Genomic DNA, 27,615 nt, shown 5'->3' with positions numbered 1-27,615 from the left:
TGACAAATGAAACAAACGATACACGTACAAGAGATCTATGAAATGTTTAACGAGTCTGTCGTATTTATGGAAGAATTTCCTTCTGACTTTTCTGCTTATTTGTCCTAACCTCAACTAATTCTTTCTTGAGATTGTTTGTCTCGTGTGGATCATAATCCAGATGTTTACCCTTTGTTTGAGAAATGATGTTGGGATAATCGATAGCTCCATGTATCTCATCATTACTATATCCTTCTCCAAATATCTTAGTGATAATGGTCGATGAGGTTCTTGAGAGGCTTCAATAATTTCCCTCTTGTATGTTCTTGAAATGACTAGTACATACCTTGTTTACAAGTGGACCATGAGAATTTCTCTAATTCTCTTTCTGGGTTTATTTATGCTTCTTTTGCTAAGTATTTTTTCTAGTGTTGACTTGAAGTTAATCATATTTTGGATTCTGTTTACCTGGACCTTTCCTCAATCTCATAACTTGTATTTTCTCACTTCCAGATTTTCTTAAGAATTACTTTTAGGAGTTTGTACTATCTTTTCTTGACATAATTTAAATATAAGTTTAACTTTTTCGAAGAAAGTAAAACATATCTTTTATTTATGGCGTAGTTACAAGAGTGCACAAAATTATTACAGTTATATTGTTTACAATTGCTAAGATCTTATTGTCTGCTTTTTCCGACGAATAATCAATTTCTTAATCTTGTTGTCCTTCTTGGTGTTTTCGCATATACCATTTTCATCTTGCTTTTCTTCGGTTTCCAGTTCTAAAAGCAAAAGATGTTCTAGAAATTTCACGGTTTTATCAATCCAACTCGAACATTTATTAAATATCTTTTGAATTTATCAAAACTTTTGCTTATGTTTTATAACCCACATGATGGAACGGATTATGTGGACCATCCGACGATAAGATTAATTATGGTCGCTAACATAATTATTCAAGTCCTCGCATGAAAATCATAATTTGTACAGCTGTGTGTCATAGTCTAGAACTGAAGGTAGTTTAAGTAACGGTACAAATGTTGAAATGATAAGGATATTGTGGATACGCCGCTGATACATCCTATATATATGTGTCCTTATCGGATTGTCATTTGGAGCGTTGCTTCGATTACTAGAAGTTCTGTGTTATGATATTTTTCCTTAAAAGTTTTATTATTTTCAAAACGATTATGCTTTAGTTTTTCTTAATTTCGGGATGAAATTCCCTAAAGTATGGGAGACTGTAACATCTTGGATTTTTCAAACTCGTATTCTTTTACATATAACCTGACCCGATAACTTATTCGGATCCTTTTTAGTAATAATATCAAGTATTTATAAGTATTTAAGAATTCTATTTTCAATTTATACCCTTTATAATCTTTAAGTGGTTTATTCTTGAATTTAACTTTTAAAATATCAATATAAAAGCATTTATGAAAGTATAAGGACCTATATTGCCAAAAAATCAAAGCATTTCCACCTTGAACCCGGATTGCCGCGCGACCAGGCCTCCCCCTAGCCGTCGCGCGCCGCCACCACTTCTCTGTACAGATTCGTTAAGCTTAAATCGTTTTCTAGTTCGTTTTGGCCCGAAATCTCTTATTTTAGGACATAATCGAGTGTTTTAAGCCCCAAGAAAACTAATACAACTTAGATACATGTCCATGTTCATTATTTGTTGTCCAAGAACGAATTTTACTGATATTTTCATTGATTTGATCATTAAAAACATATTCGGTTTCTTAAACGAGTAAACTATCCTTATTTTGTTTGTTTTTGTGTTTCCTATATAGACAAGACATATTTTCCCTTGCCATACTTTACCTAAACCCTAATTCACCCTTCCCCAGCCGTCACCTGTCTCTGGATTTTATCGTCTTGCTTGTTTTGTCGTTTTGTTTGAAGATACAAGTCTTGAAGTTTGACTTTGCTTATGCACGACCTTTGACTCATCTTCGTGGTTAATCCTTTCACTTTCCGGGTAAGTTGTAGTGTAAATCGTTTATATATATTTCCTAGTCAATAAACTTCAATCAATTTCGGTGGTTGAAGGGTGTTGACTGGTCAATTCGCTTAAAACCCGTTAAAGGGCAAAACAGTCAATAAGTTTGGCTTTACGTTTTCTCATGCTTTTGGTCGGATTCAACGTTCGGTCCAGGAGACTTTTATTCTCGTAACAAAATTTTAAGGCTACTAACCTAAACCCGACCTCCGAATCGTTGTTCGGATTCTGGTCAGTACCGACTCGCTTAAACGTTTAATTTAACATAACCGGAGTTCTAGACGTCCGTTTGGATCCATTCCAGCGACATTAAGTTAGTTTTTACTTATATTATCATATTTCAAAGTTTTAGGTTATGATTGTTTATCTCGTTAGACGCGTAGTGGACTACTCGCTTAATCTTTAGCTTGTTTATTTGTAATTATATACACTTGCCTTTAGTTTAATGTGAGTTTTATCATGCCCCTATTTTACTAAGTTTTCACAATGTTTTGGGGACATATGCGTACTTATTCGTATTTTGTATTATCTATATATCTCAAAAATAGCAAACGTGTAATTATGTGTGATTGATCAAATATACTTGTTACGTGCTTACTTGTTTATGTGCGCATTCGTATTCGGAGAGGTCCAACATATTCCCTTGTATAGGGTGCTCATTACTATTTACCCGTGCCTGATTCTCTTGGCAACGGTATTATTATTACTTGCTCATGGTTGATTACCGGCGCCCGATTCGCTTGCAATGGTTAATTGACACTTTATTTGCTCACGGTTAGATTTATTTACCGCATTTATTATATTTTGCTTATTTCTTTTATTTATTATATTAAAATTATAACATTGCAAAAATTGGTGATAAACTCACTCAGCATGTGTTGTTGACAAACTCTATTTCTACGCGTATGCAGGTTGTCATTGAAGTTGAAGTATGGACACTTAGAAACACCTTAGGGTTTTAATGAAGACAATTATTATTTAAATCTTGATTGTATTACCTATATTATATTACTTATTTGTGTTTTGAATATTTGTGCACTGTATTTGGAAATAATTAACTTAATAGATATTGTTACATTTTATTTATGATAGTATCTTCGAGCTGTGAACAATCACGCTCGCGCCCTGGCATTTCCACCTTAGGTTGGGGTGCGACATATACTGTATTATAACTTTACAAATATATCGTTGAGACGTAGATATAACAATATAAAATCAAAAATTAAGCACGTCTTTAGAGCCATGTTCAAATAGTAGTGAGTTAGCAAAATATAAAATCAAAAATTAACCGATGACTTGTTTAAGCAACATATAAAACCAAAAATTAAAATATAACAAAATGATTTGTTTTATTTTATATGAATATAATTGTTAGGAAAAATGACAAAGCCATACTACCTTTAGAGCCATGTTCAAATAGTAGTGAGTTAGCAAAATATATTAGAATATTTAAAGTTGCATAAAGTGAAGGTAAGTGATTCTTATTTATAATCGTTGAAACTATTGGATTAAGAATGCTTAAATTTTGAATACAAATCCTGTGTTATTAGTTAATAGTATGGGAAGTTGTTGGAATATTTAATTAATCGATATATGTATTTTAACAACTTATAAAAAAAAAAGAAATAAAGATTTCAGATTTTATGGAAGAATAGTAAATGACTTTTAATCCGATTAACTATTTCTTAAAAAATTAATGTGATAAAAGAATATCTTTGAAATGTAATGAAGAGCATGATAAGTTACAAAAAATAAATAATAAAAATAAAAATAATAATTATTTCTATTAAGTTACATTAAAATTAAGGTATAAATCTTAATGAATTTTTATAAGATATTTTAATAATAAATGTTAGAACTATAATTTTTTTAAAAAAAATTGTGTATAGCTTTATTATTTTTAATATAAACAATAATAAACACTTTAATTATGTACTAACCAACAGGTAACACCAACATAACTCAAATTCATTGTATTTGTATAAAAATAAAAATAATAAGTTAATATAATATTGAAATTATGTAAATAACTGATGAAAACGATATTCTAGATTTCAATATCTTAAATGAATTTTAGGAAAGCGAAAATAGTGGAATGAGATTGAAACAGATTTTTTAGTTTAAAATTTTGAATGGTTTTAATTAAGTAATTCGTCTTATAAAGCATATTAAATTCAATATATTTAAATGTGCAAAAAATTATAAATCAAGTCATAAAATATATGTTTTTAAGCATTTTGGTCTGAGTTATGAAAAAAATATTGAAAAAAATATACTTATTTTCTTATTGCTAAAATCTTTTATGCTACACAAAAAAGTCATATAAATAAATGACAAATAGTTCATATAGTAATAGCAAATTGTTATAAATATGGATTGCAATTATAAGAGGAGAAGGGGCACTAGTGTGGGTAAGGTTTATGGGTAGTTTACCACATGGCAAACTCACCCCTAACTATGTGGGTAGTTTGCCAAATTACAATATATGGCAAAGGTTTACCATGTAGTTTATATGACCATTGGAGATTTTTAAAGAAATTAAAGCACCCATTAATACTCACTGTATTACATATAAATACCACTAACTTTTCAACATTTTTGTTCACTCAAACATTTCATCATTTTATCACTCAACCTTCACCATTTCTATTCACTCAAACCCCTAATGACAAATTTCTCAGACGGTCTCGGGATATTCATCTAGAGGACGAAGACATATACTTGGCCACACGATCATCTAAAGGACGAGTTGAAGAAAATCATTATAACCCGCAAACCATAAATTGCAGAAAAATATAATTGGCCAAAGGATCATCTAGCTTAGATGTTCGTGTTTTATTTTTTTTGGTTTTGATCGTCATATTTTATCTTTCCGGTTTTCAATTATGTAATATTTTTAACTTTAATGAAATTTTAATTTTAATTTTAATTACATTTAATTGCTTTATTTATTTTCAAATTTTAACAAAAAAATATAAAAAGTTTAGGGTACTTGTGGGTAGGTGTTTCCAGTTACTTTAAGGTTTATGAGTACTTAAGGGTAGAAATGAAATAACGGTGTATGATTGGCCAGTGCATGGGTAGTACCCATGAGTGCCCCTTCCCCTCTAATATTCAACTTCAATGATTTAATGCTAAACACCTATATATATATATATGTATGTATGTATGTGTAGGGGAGGGTTATATTAAAAAGAAGTAGTTTTCTAAGAAGACTAAGAATAAATCATAGCCATTGAATCATGTTAATCAATGGTTGAGATTTAAAATTAACAAAAACCGACATAATTTCCTAGAATTAATCTTTCACCATTATAACCGACATAGTTTCCTAGAATTATTCTTTTACCATAGGTTTTAATGCCAACTGTCAAAATTTTATTGGTTCTTACCATTCCTAGGAAACTCTTTATTCTTATTTGAACCCCTATATATATATATATAGGGGAGAGGTCTTTTGAGAACCATGTTGAGTTGTAAAAACTTAAGAACTCCATTTTAGGCCACACATTTAATTAAATGGATTGAAATATGTGGTTGAGATTAAATCTAGCAAAAAAGTCAAAGTAGGAGAGAGAATAAAGATGTAAGTGGTTACATTAACTTTTAGGTCCGTTACACGTGTAAAAGTCGACTCGGTGCTTAAAAAATTATGTAATTTTTTTACGTGTATGTAACCTATATATATTACGCATGTGTACAAAAAATTCGAAAAAAAAATCGTTACACTGAGTTCTTTCGAGTTCTTAAAACTCAAAGGGGGTCTCATTTGAAATGTCCCCTATATATATATATATATATATATAGGGGAAGGTTATCCTAAAAATAAGTAGTTTCCTAGGAAGAGTAGGAATAAATCATAGCTATTGGATCATGTTAATCAATGGTTGATATTTAAAATTACCAAAAACCGACATAGTTTCCTAGAATTACTCTTTCACCATTATAACCGACATAGTTTCCTAGAATTATTCTTTTACCGTAGATTAAAATGCCAAATGTCAAAAATCTATTGGTTCTTACCATTTTTATGAAACTCTTTATTCTTATTTGAACAATTTTCTATATATATATAATATGTATTCTTCATGTTTGCAATATTTATACAAAATGCTTGGAGAAAATTAAGAAAATACACATTTTATTGAGTTCAATGAGAATATTTTAAATCCAAATTTGAAACCAACCTTATATAAAAAATTATGCACTGCTGCTTGAATCCCAGTTTAAAAACAATTTGTAGTTTACCATACAAATCCAAATTCTTCAACAATGATGCACCTTTATGTTCTTTAATTTGCAATTACATGTGACTTTAAAATTTTATTCTAAGAGCATTCTCATCCAACCTCTCATTTAATGTGAGGGGTGTTTTTATAATTTAGGGAGTGATTCAGGGTGTTGTGAGTGAAGAATTTTTATATTTTAGAAAAAGTAGTGATTTTTCTGTATATTTGAAAAGTTATTGTTCATCCCCTATAATTTTTTAATATATTTTGAGAGTGATTGTGAGTGAAGAAAAGAGAAAAGGTAATGATAAAAAGTATAAAAAGTATTATTTAATTGAAATAGAGAGAGAAAATGTAGTGAGTTTTAGTGTAATTTTTAGTTTAGGGATAGGGAGTGGGATAAGAATGTTCTAACAGGTCTGTAACTTCAATTTTAATATTTCCTTATTTTCTTATTTCACCATTAATGTTAATGAATGAATCGGTTAGGATTTACATTTAATAACAATATTGAATTCATATATTGAAATACATTAAAAGATAAGAACCATATATTGGAATGAGTTGAAAAAAAGGTGAGAGGGCTACGAGATTGACAAGTGACAAAAATGGATAGTTTATTTTATTAGAGCAGATAAATTTTTGAAAATTTATAGTGATAAAAATGGAATATATTTACGTTAAAAAGAGATTTTTGAGAATTTTTTCATTGTTTATTCACATACAAAAGAATCTATAATATATATAAACGAAAACCCAAAAATCCTATTTGTCGTGATGTGAGCCCCTTTTTATGGAAGTCATCAGATTTCTTGATTTTTAAATGGAGACCTCTCATTAATTTAACCCATATTCATGGGTATGAGTCTTACCAAAACAAGATAGCTCTTAAATGGGTTATAACATCTCATTAAATTAAAATTAATCTTACCAATTATTTGATATGAAAATCCTACAAAATAGGAATATACTAAAATTTAATATCCAATTTAAAAAGAAAAAGATATTATTTATAATTAATAAACAATTTTATAGTAAAAAACATAAGCGGGTCATAGGTCACCAAATCCAGATAGCTTTTAAATGGGTTATAATATATCATTTATTTATAAAACCCTTTCATCATCAAACCGTAAGTATATTATTAATTTTCTTACAATAAAGAAAAATAAAATCCAAAAAATAAATATTAGAAAACAAAAAATGTAAAACAACCATTCTCTCAAGTCATCAGATTGCTTTATTTGTAAATGAAGGCTTCTCACGCATTTGACACGAATTCACGTGTAAAGGTCTCACCAAACTCAGATAGCTCTTAAACGGGTTATAACATCTCGTTATATTAAAAAATAATCTCATTAAATATTTGATATAAAAATCTTATAAAATATGAATATACTAAAAATTAATATCCTATTTTATTTGAAAAAAGATATTAATTATAATTAAGAAACAATTTTATAATAAAGAAAATAAACGGATGATGGGTATCACCAAACGCAGATAGCTTTTAAACTGGATTATAACATATCATTTATTTGTGAAACCATTTCATCAACAAACCTCAAGTATATTAATTATTAACGTTCTTATAATAAATAAAATTAAAATCCAAATATATATATATATATATAAATATTAAAAACGAATAACGTAAAACAACCCTTCGTAATATAGGGGATAAAATCTAGTGTGTGTATATATATATATATATATATATAAGAGAATAAAAATAGAGCAGATGTTGACAAAGTTCGTGTCACTGTTCTAAGAAGGTCGTTTCTTTGTGTGAAGATTTCTTCTCTCTCTCTCTCTCTCTCTCTCTCTCTCTCTCTCCTCACTTTCTTTCTTCACAAATGCTTTTGCCATTTTTGTAATTGTTTCAATTTCAAGATTCATTGAGTTCATTTCAATCAGTTCCAACTTCTTGAAAGCTCATAAAGATGTGGGTCTAAGGTACAATTCTCTTGCAACTTCTCACCCTTTTGATTCTTGGAGGTTTTGGGCTTGTATTATAAATAATCTGTTTCATAAAGATTCTACGCTTTTGTTTTAATTTTTAGAATAATTAAAAAGTTAATTAATTTGGGTGTAGAGAAAATGTTGATAATTGTCAATTACACAAGTTACTCAATTTATCAATGTAATTATTTTGATTCTGGAACTTATTGCAAAAAGTATTTTAGGGTTCTTGAGTTCTAATAAGTTTCTTGATTTTTGTTTTAGAAAATGTTTTATTTTATCGAGTACAATTTTTTTCTAGCTACAGTTGACCAAAAACAATAATTCTATGTGGTATCTGTTGATTAGTTGTATATTTATTTTATTTAGATTCTGAATTAATATGAACTGCAAACAGGGAAGTTCTTTTTGGGGTTCTTGATAAGTTGATATGCTAAATTGTGTCTTATTTAGTCATAGATTATATTTATTTTGCCATAAATTAAATGAAGCTTGATTTCATGCTTATAATATGAACAGTTGGTACCTAACACAAAGATTTTGTTGCTCTTGATAAGGGTTTGTGTAATTTATTTCATTGTTTGAGCAATTAACAGGAACGGGAACAGAAACACGTTATAAGAACTCGTTCCCGGAATATTACTCCATGAGAAATGCCACTGAAGATTCAAATAATACCAGTTGGCATCTCTTTAACACATTGACCAACAACCATTATTATGATAATTTTACTCCAAGAACCGTCACGGATGCATATTCAGGTCACGATAAGCACGAACTTAAACAAAAAATGCTTCAACATGAGGCCATCTTCAAGAACCAGGTACCTTTTACGGTTTTACCCTTGTTTTAAAAGCGTAACGCGAAACATCCTCTTATTTGATTTTATGTTTGTTATACAAGGTTTATGAACTCCACCGTCTTTATAGAAGACAGAGAGACTTGATAGAAGAAATTAAAATTAAAAGAAAAGGGTTGTATAAATATCATGTTTCTATCGACACGTCATCTTCTTCAAGCCTCGTCGCCTATCGAAAACCATGTGCTATTTTTGGAGCCGAAATAAGTAATTCTCCGTTAAGTTGCTCAAAAGGGAATGCTTCTTTAAAGGATTGTGAGGTGGTGGAATGTAGACCTTCAAAAGTTAGAAAAAAGTTGTTTGATCTTGAACTTCCGGCTCATGAGTATACCGAGCCCGAAGAAGCTGAACATACTGCAGATAATAACCAGATTTCGGCTAAAGAAAATGGACTTGTAACTAATGGAGTGAAAACTTTTTTTGATGATGGTGGGAAGAAAGATAGCTGCTCTATGCGATCTAATGGGTTGGCTGATCTTAATGAGCCTGTTTACAGTCAGGATGTTGACTTTCTTGGTCCAGCCGCTAAACCAGGTGATTTCTATTCTTTTAAAGCATTTACTTTTGAAATGGGCCAATTGGGTGTTATGAAGTCAAACCAATTGAAACTTGAAAGTTGCCTTTAAAGTATTGAAATGCATAAATGCCTCTTGAATCGCTTTAATGTGAAAGGCTAGTTTTTATGATCATATTTAGCAATCTTTTTAAAATTTAAAATATTGACTTTGTGCCAGACCCGGCCCGTCTCAACCATCTATAAAAGTGACCCGTTTGACCCATTCCCGTTGTGGCAACTCCAATGTCAATTTCATAATATTACCACTTTGAGCTAAACTGCATATCTTCATTTCAAACAGGGAATGATAGAAACAATATGAACCACACCTCTCGTTTTACTCAAATCCCTTTGCTCTTTAGCCCTCCTAGTGCATACCCGTTTACGAGTACCTCAGATATGGGGAATTCTTGGGGAAAGTCAAACGATAGCTTGACTCACAAGCTAACCTTGTGTCAAACATACCCGTCTTTTATAGCCTCTCATAACAGCCACGAGGTTTTCAGAGACAAGTGGCATATGAATGTCAACGGGTCATCACCCGGGTTAAAAGAACCATTTGCTAGAGTGCATTCAGTTAACTTTGGGCCTCAAAAGATATTTAAAGGCTCAAACTTTGTTGATTTAACGGATACTATAAAAGATATGGATATGAGTTCGGTTCAGAACTTGTCTAAAGGCGACGATAATTCAAGAAATTTTGACCAAACTGTGCTTCCATGGCTTAAAACTAAACCGGTAATATGTAAGAATGGTGATATGGCCTCTGCATCGACAATTGAACGCCTAGAAATTGACATCAATGTAGCTTGGGATGTTTATGATGACATAGACAAACAGATTAATGTCAAAAAAGATGCAGCAATCAAGAATAATTTTGACTTGAATTCGTGTGTGACCGATGATGACGATTTATTAGTAACAGAATCTTTTAAAAGCTCGAAAAGGAAAACAATAGAGATAGATTTAGAAGCACCGGCTGTTTCAGAGATTGATGAAGAAGATGAACCGGATAATCTTGAAAACAAAGAGCTTCAAAAGTTTGCAGCCGAAGCGATCGTTGCAATGTCTAGTCAGCAAGATCACGTGGGGCCTGTGTCTAAAGCAGCCAATGACAATGGCGACGACGATGATCCACTTTTATGGTTTGCTGATGTCATCAATTCTGGTGAGAAAAACATAGCTTCCGAGACACGTGAAATCGATGAATATGAGATGCTGACTTTACAATTAGAGGAGACTAAAGAAGAAGATTACATGCCAACACCGTCGGCTCCTGAAAATCAGGAACCAGATGAAGTGGGTCCCGAAGATTGTAGGCCCCGCAGAGGGCAAGGGAGGAGAGGTAGGGCCCGCAGGGATTTCCAAAGGGACACCCTTCCGGGCATAACTTCTTTATCTAGGCACGAGATAACCGAAGATATTCAAATATTTGGAGGATTGATGAGAGCTACAGGGCATTCTTGGAATTTAGGATCAAAACGAAACGGCGCCCGGGGTAGGCGGAAGCTGAAGGCGGTGGAGACAGCTCCGCCGCCGCCTCCACTGAAACTGTCACCGTCGTCTAAGCAGGTGTTGGGATTGGATGAAAGAAGGTTAACAGGGTGGGGAAAGACAACCAGGCGGCCCCGGAGGCAAAGATGTGCGGCTGCTAATTCTGTTGTGGTCCGGATAACGTGATCTTTGTGCAGAGTGATGAGTTGTTGGCTGTCATGAGTTCATATTATATGAAATATGTGTCTCATGGTTTCTTTGTGGTTCATGGTGTGATCAATTTGACTACTGTCCAAGGTTGAAAACTAAATAGATTATAGTGTTCATTTGAGAAACTAAAACTGCAGTCATTGGTCATGGTGTTGTTTCTTTCTGATACGACACAAACCTAACAGGTTTAGGTGACTTTCGAGTCAACCCATGAACGCTTTTAGCTAAGCGAGTCTTGTTCATGTCAACCTAGCGTTGCGGGTTCACGGTGTCACCCTTTTTAAAATATGTTTTATGTAATCACTTAAAACTGTTAGGATTTTTTATATCAAAATTCTAGTTTAAAAATAATTGGATTTAAAGATAATTGGTTAGTAAAACAATATAAATTTAGAACTTTAAAGTATTAATTCACAAAACAATAATGAAAAAAAAATGCTAAACATATTCTTTTTTCTGGTTAAATGGTCCCGCTCGTGCCAGCTTGTAAAAATACGTGCCGTGTTCGAGTTAGTATGTGTGACTATTTCGTATAAACCTTTTCAGTCAATGTCAGATTCGACCGTCAACCTATGAACATGGCTCATTTAGTGGCCCTAGCTTCGATGCAAGTGTACTATTTAGTGTTTTAATATATGGTCAATTCATATTAACGTGACTGTAAATTTAACTTGTTCATTTTATTTTTTTATATACCAAAGAAAAGGAAATAAATTTGAATTTATTTGTGCGAACCAATGGAAATTATTTTTCCTCGTGTTTGGTTTCAGTTAATAGTCGCCAGAATTTGATTTTTGACTATTTGGTTTCGTTGTAAAGTCAGATGTAATACATTTTAGTTATAATAACGCACTGACACAAAATAAAAATAATTTAGAACAAATAAGACTTTATGAAAATTGTAAGAATAAAAGTTTTCCTTAAAAAGTAGTCATAGTTAAAAGAGAACGGGATAGACTAACAATTTGTTTTTTTATGTTTGAAATTAAGAAATAAATACTAAATTGGAGCAAGGCTCTAATAAAACACAAACACATAGCCAATGGTTGTTAATGAAAATTGCAAGACTAAAAGGTTGGATTAATAATCAAACACTTCCACTCCAACTATGATGGCACATACATTCTACCACAAATCTTCAACACGACTTTCCTTATGCTCAACAAGGCACTCCCGCCCATCTACAACAATAGACCCAATCTGCAATAACAAAGGAACAAAACTCAGAATTGTTCACTCCAAGACGAAACCTTTCCTAATTCAATTCATTAAAATAAAACATAACAAGATAAACCCTTAACTTTATTAATATTCAAGATTAACCTTCAATAATACTTATAATGCAATCTTGCAAACTTTATTAAGTGCGTACCTGAACGGCTAGGTTTGCTGCTCCGAGTTTATTCAACTCCACAAAAGCATAAGTATAATCGTCCTGCAAAAAATATTAATGATTCAGAATTTTATAATGCAACATTGCTAGACATAACATAGCGAAATAAGCTTATCAGACATCGTATGCTCTAATTTGGATGTTCCTGTGCTTGACGGGCCCGAATTCCTTAACTGCACGGGCTATTGATTTGCGTGTCACATTTGGTGGTAAGTCCATCACTAAGATCGTCTTAGCTGCAACATTTCATAAAAGAGAATTTAGTGAAAAGTCAATGCCAACACCTATTGTTAAATAGAGGCTACCTATTCGAGTTGCAGTGGACAAGGACAACCCGTTTGCCACAGGAGCAATGGACGCACTAGTTTGATCGACATTCGAATATTTTTCTTTCATTAAAACCTCATTGTATTCTGCGAAACAAAACAAGAGATGTGACCAAGAAAAATATACGAAATGGAAGTTTATAGATAACACAAGGCAAACACTATACATACCAATGGGTGTATTGCTCATGTCAGTAAACCGAAGGAAATCATTTTGCACATAAAAGGCACGAGCTTGTGGTGCCAACAAAAAAGTTTGATGGAAGCTTTTTGACTTGCCATCTTCGCTTAATAAGCCTGTCACACCAATAAGAATCGACTTCGCTATCGTCTTTTGAGAGTGAACACTGAGTAGAACGACAGTCGCGTTCCTCATTTCAGAATCCAATAGCTCATTTTTAATTTCCTGAACCAACACAAAATATATATTATACACCCATAGAGCAAAGATACATCATAACCAAATAATGGTGTGAGTACTAACTAATTAATTACTCATCAAGTCAAGACAAGACTGCGGTTTTCGTCCTTGTGGTTAGTCCAAATTTACTATTTCAGTCAAAAAGTTTAAAATTTACTATTTCCGTCCCTGGAGTTGCAACTTTGTCCATCTCGTGAACTTATTTGGAATATAGCATATTTGAGCAAACCATATGGACAGAAACCATAGTTCTCTCTAAAGCCAAATGTTTCTTGATTGTGTGTATACCTTGATAGTTGTTATTGAACGCGTTCCATTGAATTTTGTACGAGACATGACGCTATCCTCTTTATAAAATTTGCAAGTATCTGGCGGATAAATGCAAAGAGTGATATAATATTGTGTCACAAAATCATCCCCAATTTGGGCGAAATGACGAGGCCCAGAAGCATGGTAAGTTGTAGCTTTATAAACTCCTGTCTCTAACATCTCTGCAAATAAGTAATCAAACCCTCATTTTATTATTATTATTATTATTATTATTATTATTATTATTATTATCATCAAAACAAAATGCCCCTTTTTAAGTGGTCTAACTCAAATTTCTCACACAATATTTTCAACCTTTCATTCAACTGTTAACTTTTGAAACCGAACCAACTGAGTCAAGGTTTAGAAAAAAACAAATCGTGAAACTAAACTGATAACAGGCTTGGATGGTTTCACAGTTTTAAACCGAACCATAAACTCCCCTACTATAATCGCAAAACCGAAGCAAATCATTTCTATTTTTTTTTGTGGATCAAATAGAAGTTATACGAAGCCGAAAATAACTATATTGAAACTAAGAAATTATTTATGAAAATCACCAATCTTTCCAAGCCAAATCTTTACTAGTTAATTAGAGCAGCAATTAAGGTATATTAAACAGATCTAACTATGTGTGTACAAACAACGACTGGACAAGAACATTATTACACATAAAAATGGCCACCTAATTTCTACAAAACAATCAAACTTGCTTTAGCATAAAGTTTATCGATCATCGATCGCACAGTTAATAATATTAAAAATTTCCATAAATATACAGCACAAATGTATCAAAATGGACCTTTTTGGAAGATCGGTTTGTTAGACTACAAAAAGATTCGGACATTAACAATGTCAAGCAACAAGTTGTCGATCGATCTAATAAGTGAAGAATGTACAACCTGCGAATGGAGTCTTGAACGCAACTAAATAAAATGTGACGACCACTATGTCGACGCTTGTGGTTTTGTAAACAAAGTTTATCACACACACAGCGATTCCCTGACATGATATGATAATTATATAATAATATCATAACCATACCAATATACCATACCATACCATACCATACCATACCATACCATACGTTATCATAAAATACCATTTTATATCATATTGTATCATATTCTATGTGAGTAGGAGAAGTTGCTTAAAGTCTTAAAACAAACATTTATATTATATGATCCTATATCATATAATATGCGGAAGGTTCATGTACATTTTAATATTAACATGAGAACGTAAAAAATAATGCCAATTTATAAATAAATGAGAACGTAAGAAACAATACCAACTACAATACCGATTTACATAAACAATGATTTATAATAACAAAAAAAACCCTAAAAATTACAACAAAAAAATCAAAATCAAACAAAATAATAACAGCAAATACTTATAACATCAAAAGAAAAAATCTAATAATAACAACAAAATATAAATTAGCAAATACTTATAACGTCTCACAATCGAAAATTAGCAAATATGAACAAAAAATAGCAGCAAACACCTATAAAAAAACATAATAATAACAGCAAATTGGTTTTCACTGTTTTCATGTTAAGAATAAAATATATTTAATCTTGTTTCCATATTATATAATATGATATCATATTGTATCATATTCCATGTAAGTTGGATTTGCGTTTGAAGTTTTTCAAACAAACAATCAGTTAGATGAAAACCAACATGAGTTGGATTTGAGTTTGGTTTTCGGACGAGCATTGCAGTTATAACCACACACATCTTTCCCCTTAAATTATGCAATCTCATTTATTTGTATGTAACACTTTATTTTTAAGAACACAATACATAAGTATATGATGTTTATATATTGTTTAAAATTAACAGATGCCGCAATGGATAACCCAAAAAGAAGTTGGTCTGACTTATTACTTACAAAATCTGATTAGCCCATGAAAAGAAGAGGAGCCCAAGTTGATCCAAATGGTCCATCACATAAAAGATAAAACAAGGTTACAAGACTCACATTAGATTAAAAAAGATAGAGAATGGTTTATTTTAAATTGAAAGGAATATGTCATTTTAACAAGATAAAAGATAAGAATCAAGATGTTTTTCCGACATACCATGGATATCACGAAACTTTTGAAGAAAGGGGAGATTTAAATATATTGATTTCAAACTTGGTCTTAAACCATATTAAACTTAAACATTTGCCCTGCGGGCCTGAAAACATTAGATCAATAATAAGTTTATACATATAAAAAAGAGTAAAATAGTAAAGTGTCATTTTCGTTCTTATGGTTTGAAAAAAAATACGAATTTAATCCAAAAAGTTTATTTTTTGCATATGGACCATCCACGTTTCCCAATTCTTGCCAATTACATCCAAATCACTAATCCCGTTAAATTGAATCGTTAAGTCAGGGTAGACATGTCTATTCACTCTTTCTTTATTATATGAGTAAAGTGCCAAAATCGTCCCTGAAGTTTAGTCACAGTTGCGAATTTCATCAAAAAATATTTTTTTTCGCAATTAGACCCTCGATGTTTCTCAATCATTGCCAATTTTGTCCAAATTGTTAACTAGGTCTAAATTCAACGTTAACTCAGGGGTGTTACTGTCCTTTTACATGTTTATTATTATTATTATTATTATTATTATTATTATTATTATTATTATTATTATTATCACACCAAGCTAAACCCTTTATATGATTAAAAATAAAGAAGAATAAACAAACGGATACTATATTGGATTCAAAAATAAAAATCGTGAGATGTTATCTATGTCATCGAACAAACACATAATAATAATAATAATAATAATAATAATAATAATAATAATAATATAAACAAACATGTAAAAGGACAGTAACACCCTTGAGTTAACGTTGAATTTAGACCGAGTTAACAATTTGGACGAAACTGGCAACGGTTAGGAAACATCGAGGGTCTAATTACGAAAAAAAAAATTTTGGATGAAATTCGCAAACGTGACCAAACCTCAGGGATTATTTTAGCACTTTACTCATATAGTAAAGATAGAGTGAAAAAACATATCTACCCTTGACTTAACTAAAACTAAACTCATATAATTATGAAATAAAACTGAACGGACTTACTTAGTTGTCAATTATTACCAAGGCTAGAATCTCTTAAGTTTCAGTTGTCAATTAACCGGGAACATATTTAGTTATGGAACTAGGATTGTAAAATAGACACTTAAAAGAAAATCCGAACAGGACCCCTGACCCTTCTCAAGAAGACACCTATGGGGTTCTAATAAGTTTTAATGCACACCAGTTTTAGAAATTAAATTTCCTTTTGGTCACCTAATTAGTTATGAACAAGTTCCTTTATATGAAATCCTACCTTACATCGCATAAATCAAAGGCAGTCTAATATGTTCAATTGACTCGATAGCCAAAGTTAATCAATCAAATCTAGACGGACTTCTTACGAAAAACTAAATCTAGCAATCCTGATCAGCAAAGACCTATCAATAACCTAGCATCTTACAGCTATTTAGGTTAGCAGCACACTTAGGTTTATTTGAGTAAATAATATTATTCCAATGATCTTATTCGAAATCAATCATAAAATAGTCAAAAGCACGAAGTAGATGACCTAATAGCAACCTATCATTTGACAAACAATAATCAACGCAACTATGGAATAATAAAACTAAATTAAGCAATCCTAAGCACACATATGCATCAATTAAACATAATCAAACCTTTACTTAATTCATAAAACCATAACGTAAAATAAATCCCAAATCAAAATCAAACATCAACAAAGGTTCATCATATGCCTAAGCAAGGTTGCAAAAGTCGCTAGGCGGACCCTAGGCGATCGACTAGGAAGTTAGGAGTACTCGGCCTTAGTCGGTGAGTATTCGGCCTTAGTCGGAGAATGCTCGAGGATGGCTCACCGAGAACTCGGTCTAGGCGGGGATTACTCGGGTATTACTCGTTGAGTACTCGCCGCCTAGGCGTGATTTTTACAACCATGTCTATAATATCTAGCCAATCATCGCAAAATCAAACACAAGAGCTGTCACACCCCGACTAGCACAATGCGGAAGCGTAAAACGGGAATGTAACAGACACCTCTGGTATCAACACATTGTTTATAAAGAAACATTACAAACTAATTTACATTATATTACATTTCTTCATTCTATCATTGTTTTACAGTCTAGGTGGTACAAACAAAACTAGTTTGTTAACTAAACGTTCTTACTACTAACATCCTTGCCTCTATTCACATAGCATCAACCGGACATCTTGGGCAAATAACAGATCACCAAATCATTCCAATTTAGGTACACCTGAAAAGCAGTTTAAAACGGGTCAACTACTAGAGTTGGTGAGTTTCACGAGTTTCAAGAAAACAGTAATGAGTATTCACAATTCAGCACTTGTAATCATGAAAGAAGTATGTATGTATGTAAATGATGTATGTGATGTAATTATGCTAAGCTACAGTGAAGCCTGGACTGTTCGTGCTGCGTGCCTCCATTTCCCACGCTCAATCAACCACTGTGGCCCCTTTCCGCCCACAACATGCCCCGGTAGCTATGTCTAACACTACATAGCCTGTTTGTATAAATATGGTAATGTGCAAACGACGCTATGTGACACGGAAACCAGGCCGATTCCGTTTGGGTTTGTCAAACCAATAGTACTATTCACAAGCCACCGGCTCGAAGTTAATCACTGTGATCGTGGGGACTTTCGTGTGTTAGCACTTAAATAATTCACATCAGTACATGTTTCAGGTATGTATATGTAATCAAACATGCTTTTCACCCCAAAAGTTCGTAAAACAGTTTAAAAGTGGGGTCATGAAACTCACGGTTTAGTAGATATTCAGTACTGTATCAACTCGTGGTTTGTTCAGTCCGCTATCAGTAGTTCCTATAATCAATATTATAATAATATTAATATTTTAATATTACTATAATCTCAATACTAAACTGGGCTGTATAACTAATCTGGGTGTAGCTGGAACGCCCAGAAAGTGGCAATAGGCTTAGGTTGTGATGTTGTTCAATGTCTAATACTTAAAACCGAACTTGGCTCAGACTCCCGTTTTCCCAGCTGGGCCAAGTTGTTCGTTTACGCGTTCAGAAAGCAGTTATGGGAAAATAAGCTTGGGTAAATGTATTGGTTAATAACATGATTAAGTTATAAAGAAAGATCACATACTGGGGTCCCGGATTAGCCACGGGGCCCGTTTTCGTTTATTCAGTTTGATTTGAGAAGAAACGCGCACAATCCACCCGGATTGTCCAGGTTTCTCATAGAAAAGTTCATTTTCACTTAATTAGTCCAAACATATGATTTTTGATCACTCTTGGTGTTTTGATTTTCCCGCAGGTTCACTAGTCGCGAACTTGCCGGTTGTTATAAAAACTGAATTTGTTTAATATTTAGATTAGCATAATTAATTACCCTTAATAATTAAATTATGAAAAGTTAACCACTTATCAATTAAAATATGTAGATTTTTATAAAAATATTTCTGGAATTTAGTTACTGATTTATTAATTTATAAAAATTCATTTTATCAGCTATATTTCATCTGAAAATCGTCCGTTTACCCCAAAAAATTTCCAAAAATTCACCAAAAATTCCTGAATACTCAAATAATGCCCCAAAACAACCTGTATCAATTCCAGAATGTAAAAAGCTCGTGCGATATTCTTTTCGGCCCAAATTCGGCTGTAAAAATTCACACGAACGCAAATAAACAAAACACCTTTAAAATTCTCCAAATGATCCCAAAATTCATATGTGATCAAAATACATCAAGTCTGAGTTCCCAGAAAAATTTCATAATTTTTGAAGTATTTTAGCTATATTTCCCAAATAAACGTCCCAATTCGGTAATAAATTCGCCAAATATTCTCGGATGGTCGAAAATTTACCAAATTTGAACAGGGACTCATTTACATGGTCCCTGATGTCCCTGAAAAATTTCAAGTCCTAAAAATATGCAAATAACAACCTTAACCTAAATAGCCCGTAAGCGAGTGTTTCGGCATTACCTTAGCGGGTTTGGCTCGTTTCCGACCTTTTAATCAAGTTTTCAGGTTCTTGTGCTTCTAAGCAAGATAGGTACAAGTCCTATATCACAAAACAAGCAATATTTCATCAACATAACAGCCCTTAAGTTAGGGTTTCAGCTAGTGCACAAAAACGAACTTTTGAACCGTAAAAACGTCGTTTCAACCCTTTAATCCGTGTTTATGGCCAAAAAAAACTATCAAAAAAGGTTCCTTACCATGTGTATGATCAAAACATGTTTATGGACCATTTTTGGGATTTTTACACGGTTAGGAATGATTTTTAGTAACCAAGACATGTTTTTATGGTATTAAACAAGTTTAAACAAGTTCAAAAGCTACTTATTTAAGCTTTTACCTTAGGTTTTCTTCCTGTTTTTGGCTGGAGAAGAAGTTGTGTCCAGAATTTTCAAGGAAATGATGTTAAAATATCTTGGATCTAGTTTAAATATGAAAGAACTAAAGGGGGGGGGGGTCTGCTGAATTGCGATCGAGATTATATGGGCCCACCTTGGGCCCATTTTGGCCCAAGTTTCTGATTCCTCAAGCCCAAATACGAAAATCCCGGTCCAAATTTAGTTCGGGTTTGGTTTTTGGCGCTAAAAAACTTATCGGGTGCGTTAAATAGCGCGAAAACGAGTGTTTTTCGGCTAGTTTTGTGTAAAATTATAAAAACATACTATATGTTTGTAAAAATCAAAAATATTTTCACGGATCGCTTAAAACATTTCAAATAAGTGTTTGGTAAGTCTTTTTCGGCTTAACGGATGATACAATGCTTGGTTTGTAACTATCTTTCGCTTTTAAATCTATAGCGGGCGGTTAAACGAGCATGTTTTCATTTAACTTGTTTGCTATCAAACTAAGACCATATTTCTAATATTTTAGCTTGTATAGATCGTATATCACTTATAAATGCCCCCCCCCCCCGAGATATCTGGGTCATAACCCGACCCGTTCGGTTAATCGTTCGTTTATTACGCAAAAGGCGTTTATTTGCTTAATTGAAAAGGACCTTACTTGAGCGATTACCCGAGTACATTGGTTAATACCAACTGGAAAGGACTTTACTTGCTCGTTTATCACTTATCCATGAATTATATGATTTTTATGTATTTATATAAAACTGTGAGAACTCACCAACTATGTAGATAGTTGACATTATTTTATACATATGTTACATGTACCATGATTAGAGGATGATACTTGAAGAAGACAATAGACTTAAGTTATTTAAACAAATGGATTAAATGATTAGTTGTATTTATATTTCTTTGTATTCTTTGGTTGCAAACTTGTGTATATGATGTTTAAATCAATTAATGATAATATTGTCTCTTAATAGTGTCACATGTGTTTTGAGCAATCTGTACGTCACACTCGGGCATTTCCGCTTTAGTCGGGGTGTTACATGACCGGTCCGGTCCAGTTAAATTCTGATGCGGTCCGGTTCGTTTCTTGATCCTCCGGTTCTTCGGTTTGGCTTGTTTTAGCTCGTTTTTCGCCCTTTTTAACCACGATCAACCTCCGGAACCTACATTATTCAAATATGTTAGTAATATACAATTTCTAATAAAAACCGAACAAAAACTAATAAAATATTATACAAACTATACACAGGAATTATATATTTAACGTTATATCAATGGGAGCAACTTAAGCAGAAATCAACAACATGGGGATGCCTATTCCTAGGGAACAAACTAGTACTTGGCAGTGCAAGAAGTAGACCATAGTGTCCATCTCTACTGTGAAATCTGAATGCATTGTTGTATCTGCTTGAGGTGCACAAGTCCTACGGATTCAAAACCAAATGCTGGATTATGGTCTGAATTTCTTACACACTTCTATTTTTATATATAATACTGTTGTGATGTTCATTGTGAAAAATCCTATGCATCATTCTAGGAAGCATATTGAAACTAGGTATCTTTTCATTAAAGACTGTAATGAACAGGGCTTAATAGAGATGAAAATGGTTGAGACTAGTGAAAAGCTAGCTGATTTATTCACTAAACCACTGGACAAAACCAGATTCAACTATCTATTAAGGGCCTTAGGAATGATTAGTTTTGATGAGGTCTAGTTAAGGATATGTGCTTCATTTTATATCTGTCTTTGTTTGTTTGCATTTTATGTGACCATGTGCGTATGTGTCATTAAAATCAAAAACATAAAAAGATTTTCATTTCATTTGATTCATTTATAGAAAAACCAAAAAGATTTTATTTTATTTGAGTTTGTTCATAGTTTATTCAGAAAAATAAAACAAAAAATTTTAAAAAAATGTGACAAAGTATTTGATTGAAAAGCTAAAGTTTTTTGTGAGTGAAAAATGAGATATGATAGCATTATTCGACTAAAGCTTTGAAGAAACATCATAATTTTTATGTGGAAATGTGATCCTACCTAAAATGGGAAATGATAGTGCAAAGACTATCCGCATCTAACATATAGATTTAATAGGCTAAAAGAACTACGAGTTTAGTCATTAATATGCTTGGTAGCTTTCCATGATGTGTAAGAGCATATGTGATATAAACATAATGGATCGCTTAGTTTAATGTAGATTTACATTTTGAAAGAAGTAAGCACATTTCTAGATACATCTCTTCAAATGATAGGCAAAAAGGTAAATATCCAGTCATACACAAGACTGTTAGTGTTTGGTCTCCCAAAATGATAAATTTCAAGTCATGACAGTAAACAAAAGTGCTTAAAAGTTTAAAGATCAACCAAAAGTTGATAAAATTACAAACTTAAGGGGTTAAAGTTAGAACAACGCAAGGTGATGCATCATTATAAGTCCTAAACACCTTGTATGAGAGGCATGTAAGACCGAACTGCGTGGCATGTAAGTCCATTGTTCAACCTTAATGTTTGAATATTCAAAAACATCCCAAAGTTTTAAAGTTTGTTCTATCATTAAAATGTTTTGACCAAAAATTTGGGGGTTGAAGTCAAGTTTGGGTATCTAGAGAAAACTAAATAAGCCTTGAGAAGAGATAAGAGCCATCATAAGTATGATAAGTGGGGTCCATTTATATTTGATGCATTAATTGTACCTTAATGATATCATTGATGTAATGAAAATCATGCTAACTGAATAAATGCCAACTATTAACATGACTTACATGTTGAAATAATGCTGAGAATTAAGTAATGTGAAAGTGATTTAGTCAATATGATCCCATGTTGTGATCTTTCCAAATTTGTATTGAATTGACTTAACTGAAATTTGATCTCATTTCCCGAATGTGCATAAGCTTTTCAATCACCAAATTGTCAAAAATTATGTTAAATGTTTCTTTAATAAGTCTCATCATCATCTCTATGTGTTTATGTACCTGAAACTGTTAGTATTCTGCATATTTTGCTTTTCGAGCATGAATTTTGTTTTCGAGCATGATCTTATGTGTATTCTAAAATGCTTGAGTTAATACATGAATATCTAAGTCATTCGAGCATGCTCTAAATTTTTCGAGTATAGTTGTTTAGTATTTGAGCATCCTTTTTAGTTAACATGTTCAAGCATGATGATATGTGTTTTCAAGCATAGATATGAGAAATACAAGCAGACTTAATGATGAGCATGATGTGTGTTTTTATTTGAGCTTTCTAAGTTATTGATTTTGGGAACTTAAATGTTCTCGAGAAAGATAGCTTGCATGAAGCCTTATACTTGGTTATTATGCTTTTTGTATTTTCAAGCATGCTAGCTTCATTTTATACTTAATTTGTTTTCTAATACTTAAAGTTTAATTGAGTGTGCTTGACATTTATTTCCCGAGTTTGCTTTGCCTTGCTTGTGATTTTGATTTCGAGCATACTGGAGTATAACCCTACTTGCACTTATGCTCGAGCATGGTTATTTTTTGGGTTTTAAATAGTTTTTAAAGTCTTTTGATTTCTTGCTTGTGCAAACGACAAAACCCTTTGAAATGCACATACAGACAACCGTTTGGTACATAAGGGGGACTTAAACTTTTTCCAAACACTTTTCCCTCTCTCACTAAAGCGATTGCCTGCTTGTTCCCTAAACACCCAAATTACTCTCTCAATCTATACTTCTTGTTCCTTATTACAAATTCCAACTTGGTTACTGTTTTAATCTTTGATTTCCGACTCCTAATTTTAGGTTTAGGGTTTCAATTTTAAACTTTATTGTCTTTATTGACGCCATTCTTATCTACTCAAAGATGAAGGAAGATCATCAAGTTCATTTAAAAGTCATACTTGAAACATTGAGAAGAGAAAGACTCTATGCTAAATTCTTGAAATGTGAGTTCTAGCTGTCCGAAGTACAATTCCTTGGGCACATTGTAAATGAAAAAGGTATTCAAGTAGATCCGACAAAGATTGAAGCTATTACGAAATGGGAAACGCCCAAAACCCCGACACAAGTTAGAAGTTTTCTGGGGTTAGTTGGATATTATCGACGATTCATTCATAACTTTTCAAGAATAGCGATTCCTTTAACCTCACTTACCCAAAAATTTCTCAAATTTGAATCGGGACCAAAACAAAAAGAAGCCTTTGAAACTCTGAAGCGGGAACTGATAAATGCACCTATATTAGCCTTACCTGAAGGTCAAGATAACTTTACCATATACTGTGTTGCTTCACACACAGGTATGGGGTGTGTGTTGATGTAAGAAAAGAAGGTCATAACTTATAGGAAATTGAAGACTCATGAGAAGAACTACACCACACATGACCTGGAGTTCGCGTTAAAGTTATGGCGACATTACTTGTACGGTGTAAAGTTTACTGTCTATATTGATCATAAAAACCCGGAGCATATATTTGATCAAAATGAGCTGAATATGAGATAAAGACGATGGATGGAAATACTTAATGATTATGATTGTGTGATTGTCTATCATGAAGGAAAGACCAATGTAATGGCTGATGCTTTAAGTAGACAAGAACATGATAAACCAAAAATAGTTCGAGCCTTGAGATTTGGAACTTAAAATTGATCTACTTACCGAAACTAAAGAAGCTCAGAAGTTGACACTAGAAGAAGAATATAAAGGCTGAAAAAGAAAACGATTGTCATGCCCCAACCTAAGGCGGAAATTCCGGGGCGTGATCCGATTGCTCACAGCTCGAAGATACTATCATAATATAAATGTGACAATATCTATTTAATTATTTTATTTCAAACATACACACAATATCCAAATATAACAAAACAATTCAAATAAATATATATAACAAATTTAAATTCATGTTTGACTTCATTAAAACCCTAAGGTCTTTCTAAGTGTCTATACTTCAACTTCCAATCAATAGCAACCTGCATATGCGTAGAAAATAGAGTTTGTCAACAACACATGTTGAGTGAGTTTATCACCAGTTTTGCAATAAAATAATGTTAATATAATAAATAAGAGAAATAATTAAAACGTAATAAATGCGGTAATGAAATCAAACCATGAGCAAATAAGTTGCCCATTAAACCATTGCCAAGCGAATCGGGCGCTGATAAATCAACCATAAACAAATAATAATAAGACCGTTGCCAAGCGAATTGGGAGTTGGTCAATAATAATGAGAACCCAATACAAGGGGATATGTGGGACCTCTCCGAGCACGGATGTGCACATAAACAAGTAAGCACATAACAAGTATATTTGATCAATCACACACAATTACACGTTTGCTAATTATATATATATATATATATATATATATGTATGTATAATATGAGATACGCATATGTCCCAAAAACGTTTAGAAAACTTAGTAAAATAGGGGAATGATAAAACTCACCTTAGATTAATGAAAAGCGAATATAAATACGAGTAAGCTAGTTAACGCATAAGCGAATCGTCCACTACATGTCAAACGATATAAACAATTCAGAATCTGAAGTTTTGAGATATGATAATATAAGTAAAAACGAACTTGTTGCGACTGGAATCAACCCAAACAGACATTTAGAACTCAAGTTGTGTTATATTTAAGATTTAAGCTAGCTGGTACTGACCAGAATCCGAACAACGAGTCGGAAGTAGGGTTTTGGTCAGTAGGCTTAAAATTTCATTACGAGAATAAAATCTTCTGGACCGAACTTTGAATCCGATCAGAAGTATGAGAAAACGAAAGTCAAACTTGTTGATTGTTTTGTCCTTTAACGAGTTTTAAACGAATTGACCAGTCAACACTCTTCAACCACAGAAATTGATTGAAGCTTATTGACTAGGGAATATATATGAACTATTCCTATATTTACAAATTACTCGGAAAGTGAAATAATCGACAGATACGTTGAGTCAAACGAACTTGTGTCTTCAATAAATAAGCAAAAACCGAGAAGTTTGATGAAAGTCAGAGTTAGGTGACAGCTGAGCATGTAAATTAAGGGTTTAGGGAAGTTTATGGTAGAAGAAATAAGGGTCTTTATATAGAAAACACTAAAACAAACTAATTATGGTTAAGTTACTCGTTTAGGAAACCGAATATTTATTTAATGACTACATCAATGAAATAAGCTGTAGATTTCGTTCTTGATTGTTAAGCTAAGAGTATGGACTTGTATTTTAGTTATAATACATTTTCTTGGACCTTAATTCACTCAATAATGCTTAAAAGACACGATTTTTATACCAAAAACAAGATAGGAAACGAAATCGGACTAAGAATCTACATACTGGAGCCACCGTGCCGCCCGGCCAACCCGAGGCCTGCCGCTGCGTAGCGCTCCGGCAAGTATGAGGGGATGTTTCACATTTTTTCATGTTTGGTCCTTGTAATTTGGGTTTTGGTCATTGTATGAACTTGTTACGATATAAATAAGAAATAAAGGATATATAAAACATGAAGGGTCTAAAGTGAACATAAGAGAACTTAAAACTAATAAATACTTGATTTTCAATAATAATAAAGATCCAAAAATGTTTCAGGTCAGTTTAAATGTACAAAAATACGGATTTGGAAAATACGAGATGTTACAACGATAGTATAAATCAATTGGTTAAGGTCGATGATGAGATACTCAAGTTAGGAAAAAGAATCTAGGTACCAGTGGTTGGAAGTTTATGAGAGAAAATTTTAGAAGAAGCTCATAAGTCCAAATGCATGATGCATCTTGGAAGTGATAAGATGTATCAAAATCTCAAAGATGACTACTGGTGGATCGAGATGAAGAAAGAAATTGCCTTGTATGTAGCCAAATGTTTAACATGTTCATAAGTCAAAGTGGAACATCAAAAGCCATTAGGTTTATTACAACAACCTGAGATCCATGTTTGGAAATCGGATATGATAACCATGGATTTCATTATGAAGTTACCAAAGACTTCTCGTAAAAATGATGCAATCTGGGTTATTGTAGATAGACTTACCAAGTCTGCCCATTTCATTCCAATCCAAGAATCGTACAATATGGATAAGTTAGCACCGCTGTATGTTGAGAATATTGTATCATTACACGGTATGCCATTATCCATGATTTCTGACAGAGACAGTCGTTTTACCTCCAACTTTTGGAGAAGTTTTCAAATGGCGATGGGTACACGCTTAAACTGACAGCATATCACCTGCACACGGATGGAAAAAGTGAAAGGACAATTCGAAATCTGGTAGACATGCTTCGTGCTTGTGTTATAGATTTAGGTGGTAGTTGGGATACTCACCTATCTCTAATGGAATTTTCATACAATAACAGTTATCACACAAATATTTCAATGGCACCATATGAAGCATTATACAAAAGAAAATGTAGAACGCCCGTATGCTAGTCTGTGATTGGAGATAATCAATTACCAGGACCCGAAATTATCGAAAGAACGATTGACCAAGTAATTCAAATTTGAGAACGATTG

General features: G+C 32.6%; 1 protein-coding gene and 1 long non-coding RNA gene across 3 annotated transcripts in view; both read left to right on the top strand.

The window, feature by feature from the left end:
* Positions 1-27,615, top strand: part of LOC143541440 (uncharacterized) — a 288,504-nt gene that overhangs the window by 113,110 nt on the left and 147,779 nt on the right. The window lies entirely within an intron of this gene.
* LOC143541413 (uncharacterized) lies at positions 8,103-11,270 on the top strand. 2 transcript variants are annotated; one of them, XM_077034249.1, is made up of 4 exons: positions 8,103-8,169; positions 8,772-8,998; positions 9,079-9,568; positions 9,892-11,270. In XM_077034249.1, exons 2-4 carry the CDS (start codon positions 8,822-8,824, stop codon positions 11,268-11,270), a joined length of 2,046 nt encoding a protein of 681 aa, XP_076890364.1. In that variant the 5' UTR covers positions 8,103-8,169; positions 8,772-8,821. The 2 variants fall into 2 exon arrangements, with proteins under 2 accessions (XP_076890364.1, XP_076890365.1); XM_077034250.1 differs by lacking the exon at positions 8,103-8,169 and having other exon boundaries at positions 8,649-8,998.

This window comes from Bidens hawaiensis, unplaced genomic scaffold (assembly GCF_021521415.1).
Source record: "Bidens hawaiensis isolate Kalapana, Puna unplaced genomic scaffold, B.hawaiensis_p1.1 tig00012594_1, whole genome shotgun sequence".
In the NCBI taxonomy this organism is placed as follows: domain Eukaryota; kingdom Viridiplantae; phylum Streptophyta; class Magnoliopsida; order Asterales; family Asteraceae; genus Bidens; species Bidens hawaiensis.
The sequence above is the reverse complement of the archived record's forward strand: the minus strand, read 5'-3'. Positions and strand labels throughout refer to the sequence as shown.

Bases quoted from the DNA above. Each gene is read 5' to 3' on its own strand.
- LOC143541413 (XM_077034249.1), top strand. From the start codon at position 8,822: ATGAGAAATGCCACTGAAGATTCAAATAATACCAGTTGGCATCTCTTT. The intron at 8,999-9,078 runs GTACCTTTTACG...TTGTTATACAAG, and splicing joins AGGCCATCTTCAAGAACCAG to GTTTATGAACTCCACCGTCT. The intron at 9,569-9,891 runs GTGATTTCTATT...CATTTCAAACAG, and splicing joins TGGTCCAGCCGCTAAACCAG to GGAATGATAGAAACAATATG.